This window comes from Salvia miltiorrhiza, chromosome 5 (assembly GCF_028751815.1).
Source record: "Salvia miltiorrhiza cultivar Shanhuang (shh) chromosome 5, IMPLAD_Smil_shh, whole genome shotgun sequence".
Lineage (NCBI taxonomy): Eukaryota > Viridiplantae > Streptophyta > Magnoliopsida > Lamiales > Lamiaceae > Salvia > Salvia miltiorrhiza.
The window spans coordinates 34,439,369-34,447,288 of record NC_080391.1 but is presented as its reverse complement, the minus strand read 5'-3'; the positions used below and the strand labels follow the sequence as shown (position 1 = coordinate 34,447,288).

The window sequence follows — 7,920 nt, the reverse complement described above, 5'->3', positions numbered from 1 at the left end:
CCAACTACTATAAATAGGTGTATTTGCTATTCAGTTATCAAGCCAAATAAACGCAAAAGCTTGAAATTACTACGGTATCTTTATTTATTTTCACTAAGTTATATATATATATATATATATATATATTATTTATAGTTATTATTAAATTATGTTTAATTTTATGGGACTAGGTGCGGCACGACTATGACATTGACTTTGATTTGAATTATTCAAGTGATTGTCAAAAGCTCAAGTTTCAGGTGTGGGATTTATTTCAGTACATGCCCGTGGTTAATTCTTGTCCATTTTAATATCATGTGTTTACCATATGTGAGTTGCATTAAATTATATCGCTAGGGGCCCGCTCAATGGGTCCAGGACTTCACCGTCCTTGGTATGCCACAATGCGATTTCATGTTAAAGTTATGGTTGCAACCAGTCGCCAGGGGCCGGCTCAATCGGTCCAGGACGGAAAGGTCCTTGGTATGCCACCGTGCGACTTTCAGTCACGAATGTATTGATCATATGTGATTCTCATTTTATTAACGTGGACAATTATTGCATGTTCCCACACTGAGTGTACCCTGTATGCTCATCCCATACTTAACATTTTCAGGTTTTTAAAGGCCGGAGGCGCGTGGAAAGTCGAATGGCGAATCAAATGTTTTGAATTTAGTTTTACTTAAAAATGTCATGTTTAGTAAAGTATAAGATATTTATTTCTCTATTTTCACATTAAATATCTATTTATAGTCATGTTTTTTCGCGTGCGCTCTCATTTAAAATTAAAACGAATTTGGGTGTCACAAGGTGGTATCAGAGCAGGTCTACTTTCCTGTAGACTCTGCCAAATAAAATTGTTCTTAAAATGTTTTTAAGTCAAGTATGACAAATCCATTCGACCTCTACGTGCTCCGACATCAAGGTAAATATATTTCAAATATTTTTCAAGGGGATGAGTATAAATTATTTACGTTGAAAGTATGTTGAGTTTTGCTGCAATAATTGAAGTTATTATGAGAAAATTCAAGTTCAGTATTCAAATCATTATGTTGAAGATTATTGCAGCTATGAATTGTCAAATTTCGAGGACGAAATTTTTTTAAGTAGATAGGTTTGTCACAGCCCAAAACCATTTATTTTCTTTACAAATTTTATTTGAAAATTAGTGAACTTTTAAGTTATAAAGTGTGTGAAAAATATTTTATTTATTTTAGTCTAGTCGTGCCCCTAGTTAAAAATACATATATAAATAATAACTTTGATATTATAATTAGACTTTAAAAATAAAATTTATTTTCAAATATATAATTATATTATATTATATAAATAAATGTTTGTAATTATTTATAGTTATATATGTTTATTTGAACCAAGATTTAAAGATAACAAGTGAGTAGAAAAAGAAAAATTAACAAATCTACATGAATATATACATATACGTACATTTACGAATTTAAAATATATATATGTACATAGTTATCTTTAAAGTTGAGCCATACTAATAATATTATACATGTGTATTACATGCATGCATTTCTAGCTACGTAGATATTTTCTAACTAATACAGCAAAGCCTATAACTTTTGATTCATCAAACCTATGCATTTTAAAATTATTTTCCAACTACTATAAATAGGTGTATTTGCTATTCAGTTATCAAGCCAAATAAACGCAAAAGCTTGAAATTACTACGGTATCTTTATTTATTTTCACTAAGTTATATATATATATATATATATATATATATATATTATTTATAGTTATTATTAAATTATGTTTAATTTTATGGGACTAGGTGCGGCACGACTATGACATTGACTTTGATTTGAATTATTCAAGTGATTGTCAAAAGCTCAAGTTTCAGGTGTGGGATTTATTTCAGTACATGCCCGTGGTTAATTCTTGTCCATTTTAATATCATGTGTTTACCATATGTGAGTTGCATTAAATTATATCGCTAGGGGCCCGCTCAATGGGTCCAGGACTTCACCGTCCTTGGTATGCCACAATGCGATTTCATGTTAAAGTTATGGTTGCAACCAGTCGCCAGGGGCCGGCTCAATCGGTCCAGGACGGAAAGGTCCTTGGTATGCCACCGTGCGACTTTCAGTCACGAATGTATTGATCATATGTGATTCTCATTTTATTAACGTGGACAATTATTGCATGTTCCCACACTGAGTGTACCCTGTATGCTCATCTCATACTTAACATTTTCAGGTTTTTAAAGGCCGGAGGCGCGTGGAAAGTCGAATGGCGAATCAAATGTTTTGAATTTAGTTTTACTTAAAAATGTCATGTTTAGTAAAGTATAAGATATTTATTTCTCTATTTTCACATTAAATATCTATTTATAGTCATGTTTTTTCGCGTGCGCTCTCATTTAAAATTAAAACGAATTTGGGTGTCACACTAATCTTTCACTAGCTATTTCATAATAATAATAACAATAATCTATATCTATGTATCTATATAAAAGCTGAGCCTTATCTTGCATGAAAATTGGCGGGAAAATCTATCACCTTTTTAACCACCATGTTTTAGTTTATCATAAATCTGCTGTGTAATATTCTTAATATTCAGAGGTTTATTAGTTTACCCTTAAATGCCTTGAAAACCACAATTTGGGCGGTAAAAGCAGCTAATTTACGGTAAACTTGGGGCCCAAACATGGGGGCAAAATTCAAAATTTGAATTCGTCCTAAGTTTGCCTATAAATAGAACTCATTGGCTGTTCATTTCCTTCGTTCATTTTCGAAAAAATACTCTGAAAAAATATTTGCTGGTATTATCTTCTTCTCTGTTAAAATATACTTTTATTTTAGCAAAAAGGTTTTCATTTTCTAAAATATTTTGGGAGAAAGGTTTTCATCTTTGTAAATATATCAGATTTTGAAGAATATTCGATGGAAGTTGAAATCCATATATTTTGGTTTCATTTTGCAGATGCAAGAGTCTGTGTTATATCATTGTTTGCATAACTTTTGTCAATGAATATTGAATGAATATGACCTATTAGCTTTGTATATTATTCAAAAAATAAATATTTATCCAAAAAATATAGTTTGTTGTTTAAAGAAAGATGTCCAAATGAATGATTTAAGAAAGAAATATTCCAAAAAACTCATAAATTTGTGTTTGATGAAAGCTGTTTGAAATTTACTGTTTTAGCAGAAATATTTCAAGAAGAGATTCAGAATCATAAATTTGTGTTTGATGAAAGCTGTTTGAAACTTACTGTTTTAGCAGAAATATTTCAAGAAGAGATTCAGAATCATAAATTTGTGTTTGATGAAAGCTGTTTGAAATTACTGTTTTAGCATAAATATTTCAAGAAGAGATTCAGAGGTAATATTAGACTGATAAATAATATACTGAAAAGAATGGAAAGTCTACCTGTTTACATACCTTTGTTGTTCTTCTGTTATGCTTGAAAGTTGTGAGCCCTGTTTGTGTAGTTCAATTTTATCTCTTGTTATGCTTGAAAGTTGTGAGCCCTGTTTGTGTAGTTCAATTTTATCTCTTAAGTACTAAAAATCTATATCTAAGGTGTACATATAATGAATCTTTTCTTACGAATACTACCTATTACAGATAAGTATGATTGATATTTTTTTTAATGGTTGCAGGTATTGGAAGACATCATGGCACTTGTGTATACCAAAATTGTGGATTTGCATCCTTCTGTAACAAATTCGATGATAAAAGTCATATGCATTCGTCGCTATGCTATCAAGTATGGAGGGGAACAATCCTCTATTGAATGTGTGGAGCATGATCGTGAGGTATTATATTTTGTAACGCATCTATCATGTCTTGTACTAATCAAATGATATTTATTGTTTTTTATATTGACAGCTTTAATATGAACTCTCCATCAAACTGAAAAATTAAATAAACACTTAAGAAATAATATACATCATATTTCTGCTGTGTTTAAAATTTACTTAGTTTATATTTAGGCCATCGGGCAGATCACACTCCATCACAGCAAAAAAATGAAATAAACACGCAAATAAATAGATGCATCAGTTTTAGGTGACAGTCCATGACAGCAAAACATGAAATAAACATTTAATCAATCAATAGATTCATCAACTTTAATTATTGATTAAGTAACACTTTCAAAATTTATCTATAGTATTATTATCAGTTTGTATGTTTGAGATGCATGCAGCTGTAATGTATATATTGATGTTTAGTATTATACCTGAAGTTCAGCTATCTTTTATATATCTAGAGATTATTTATCATCCTCAAGATGTAATAAATGTATTAGTATTGTAAAATATAAAGAGATTTTGTTCATGAAAACAAGATACAAATAAAATTTAGTGAAATATTCTATGTTGGTAATAGTTAATATTTACTGTTTTCTGTGAAATTATTTATTAATAACAGATTGTATAGTAGTCCAATTATATATATATATATATATATAGATAATATCCTACTTATTTTGTGTGACATGTATATTGCATGTTTCTTTATAGGGTACAAGAATTCATTTGACTATACCACGTGGACAGTGTGGTGCACTTGGGCATATTATGCAAGAGGATGTTGTTGTGCAAATTAGGAATTTTTTTGTGCGAAATAACAACTTTGTGAGGAACAAGACAGTTGACAATCCTTACAGAATTGTGCTGTTCCCAAAAAGTCAAATGTCAGCCTGTGTGGATCCTGATTTTCCGTTGCAAAAATTCCTATTTAAGGATTTCAATGACATAAGTGCTATTGAAGATGCTAATGAGGAAGTGTTGTTTGGTAAATAATGAATTACATGTTATTGAATATGTTCAAATAAAATAAATGTGTATATTAACATTTATTTAAATTGTAGATGTTATTGGAGTGTTGGTGGGCAAAAGGTATATCAAAGATCAGAATAATGTGAAGCTCATAGAGCTTGTGCTTGAGGATGCTAGGTATGTTTAAAAAAATCTGCCTAACTGTTATGTTTTGTTGTTGCTTCTTGAAATTTGACTTTTTTTTTTCATTTCTATGTGTAGCCACAATAAAATCTATTGCACTTTTTGGGAGGATTATGTGTACTCATTTAAAATGCAAGCTAGCAATGAACATAAACAACTGCCAATTGTTATAGTACAATTTTGCAGGCCAACGCTTTACAAAGGTACAAGTTTATATCTTAAATGTGAAAGTTTGTTTCTTATTTTAATAGTGTTATATTCAGTATATGTTTTTTGGTTTTTTGTAGGCGATGTTCGTGTGTGCACAAGCAGAAATGTTTCTAGGCTGTTCCTAAACACTGAAATTGAGGAGATAAAAAAGTTCAGGGAGCTGTAAGAGTTTTTTGTGTGATGAATAATTTTATTTGTACCATTTAGTATCAATTTATAAGCTTTTAATTTGTTTTATTTGATTCAGTGTCAGTGGGGATCAAATTTTCAAAAAAAACACTCTCACTGAATTTGGAAACTGTTAAAGAAGATTCAGTCTCTGATGAAGATATAAATGTTAAGGCTATTGATGAAATTGTGACCAATGAGGTAGTTTTCTTATACAACTAATGGTTATTTGAAATTGTCATATGAAATGTACTTTGTGAATTTACTTCAGTTTACTAATTTTATGTAGAATGGAGAAGCATGGATTTGTGGTACTATTGAGTCAGTTGATTGCTCATATACTTGGTGTTATATGGCCTGTATTCGATGCACAAGGAAAGTGGCTAAATTGAACAATAGATTTTTCTGTGGTGCTTGCAACAAATATGATGGGAAAGCTAATCAAAGGTTTGGCCCCTACTCTTCGAATTAAAGGAATTTTAATATGTGTCAGTTATATTTAAATGTTGTATTATTGTAGGTACATGTTGATACTTAATGTAGTTGACTCTACAAACAATGTATCACTCTTGGTTTGGGATAAAGAATCCATAACTCTACTGGGAAAGAAAGCATCAGAGATAGAGCTGAAAGGCAATGAGGTATTATAGAGTTCATTATTTGAATAATTTATGAATATTGTTGTTATGTTTGTTTTAGAAAAAAAATTGAAAATATACAAAATAATTTTTTGTTTTAACAGGCTAAGTTTTTATTCCCTGTAACAGATTGGTCACTTGGAAATTATCCCTAAAGAAATTGAAAGTGCTCATATTGGGAAGACTATCCTGTTCAAAGTTCAGCTGAGAGCTGATATCAAAACACTGAATGACAGGCCATACATTGTTCTAAAAGTGTGCAACAATGCTGATACTGTGCAGAAATATGCTTCTACTAATGGTCAGAATTCTGAAGGAGAGTTTAATGTTCAGTCTTCTCAAAAATCGTTTGAAGAAGAGTGTGAGGGTTTGTCGCAGATCACGACGATACCAGTTCTGTCTGGAAATAAAAAGGTTATTTAAATGAGTTATCTTTCATGGAAATATTAGCGTTATTAATTTTGTTATGTATTAGTTTTTTTTTTAATTAAAAACAAGCGTCATATATGTGTTTTAATTTAATTTCTATACATGTCACTTATACATACCGTCATCAATGTCATTATAAAAACGTCATTAGTAAAATTAAAGAATATTATACTTAAAAGTAAATAATATTATGATTTTAAATATTAAAAAATAATAAAAATTATTCTTAATACTATAAATTTAATAATAAAAACTTCAATAATCTTTTTAAAATCAGAATGTAAATAAATAAAAGTGAACAAAATTATAATTTTAAATATTATAATGAAAGTGAATAATACTCCCTCCGTCCCACTCCAAATGTCCCCTTACTTTTGGGCACGGAGATTAAGAAATAGGTATAAAATAGATAAAGTGGGTATAAAGTAGATAAAGTGGGTTGGTGGAAATTGTTTAAATATTAAGTATAGAGAGAGAGTGTATTGCTAAAAAAGGTATGGGACATTTGGAGTGGGACACCCCATTATGGAAAGTGGGACATTTGAAGTGGGACGGATGGAGTATTATTATTTTTAAAAACGACAATTAAAATTTTATGAGGAAGCACTTAAGGGGTGTGTAGAAACCGAGTCGGCTAACCAAATCAACCGAAAACTGACCAAAACGATCGATTTTTTTTGTTCGATCGGTTCGACTAGAATTTTAGGAAATTTTGATCCGTTCAATTTTTGCAAATTTAATCGGTCGAAAATCGAATCAACCGATGCATATATATTGTGTATATATATATATATAATATTTTTATTTTCTTTTAATTTTATATAATTTAAACTACGATTCTGATCCAGAATATCAAATTCCTAAGTTCCTCTCTCTCTCTCTCTCTCTCTCTCGATCGACCACCTCCCCCGCCCCCAGTCCGCTGCGCCACCTCCCTCGGCCCGACACGCCTCTGGCAGCCTTCCCCTGGTCCGATGCTCCCCCGATTTGACTCCGTCTGCCCCGCCCCTTAATCTGCCTCTGCCTCTGCCTCCCATCAAATCCTCCGCCCCATCAAATGGAGACTTAAATCGAGCCCTAATCTGCCAACTCTCTGCAATCGACCGTGGTCTGAGCATCCACCCATGCTGCGAACTCTAGGCGACGTAGCTTGCTGGTCTTTCGGAAGAGGGTCGCCAGATTTCTGAATCGGGGGAAAGAGATTCTTTGACTAGTGAGCGGAGATTCAGCGAGGATAAGAGATGAGAGAAGGGGACGAAGTTAGAGACGAGGGCATGGACCAGTTGCCGGAAATTTCAGAGCCGCGGTAGCGGTAGCGACGGCGGATTTCTTCATAGAAGAAGGAGCAGATTCTCTGGTGGTGGACGTCGTTTCCACCAAATAATTCCTGCAAAATTATCAAAATAAATTAGTATGATGATAAGTAGGGTCGATCCCATAGAGAGCAGGTAAAATCATTCAATTCCCTAAAATCTATATTTTTGGTGATGCCACCACGCCTTAATTTTGAGAAAAGTATTAATTAACTAAAGAAAGCAATTTGAATATCAAACAAAATA

At 31.7% G+C, this 7,920-nt stretch overlaps 1 protein-coding gene and 1 long non-coding RNA gene across 2 annotated transcripts; both read left to right on the top strand.

The window, feature by feature from the left end:
• Positions 1–230: 230 nt before the first annotated feature.
• Positions 231–2,155, top strand: LOC130986949 (uncharacterized). Its single transcript, XR_009089506.1, has 2 exons — positions 231–526; positions 1,847–2,155. It is a non-coding gene; the product is annotated as an uncharacterized LOC130986949 (long non-coding RNA).
• A 1,471-nt stretch (positions 2,156–3,626) lies between these two features.
• LOC131025837 (uncharacterized) lies at positions 3,627–6,355 on the top strand. The gene is made up of 8 exons (XM_057955621.1): positions 3,627–3,767; positions 4,476–4,749; positions 4,826–4,910; positions 5,103–5,119; positions 5,374–5,495; positions 5,584–5,741; positions 5,815–5,935; positions 6,062–6,355. The coding sequence occupies exons 1-8, from the start codon at positions 3,627–3,629 to the stop codon at positions 6,353–6,355; spliced, it is 1,212 nt and encodes a 403-aa protein (XP_057811604.1).
• The last annotated feature ends 1,565 nt before the right edge of the window (positions 6,356–7,920 follow it).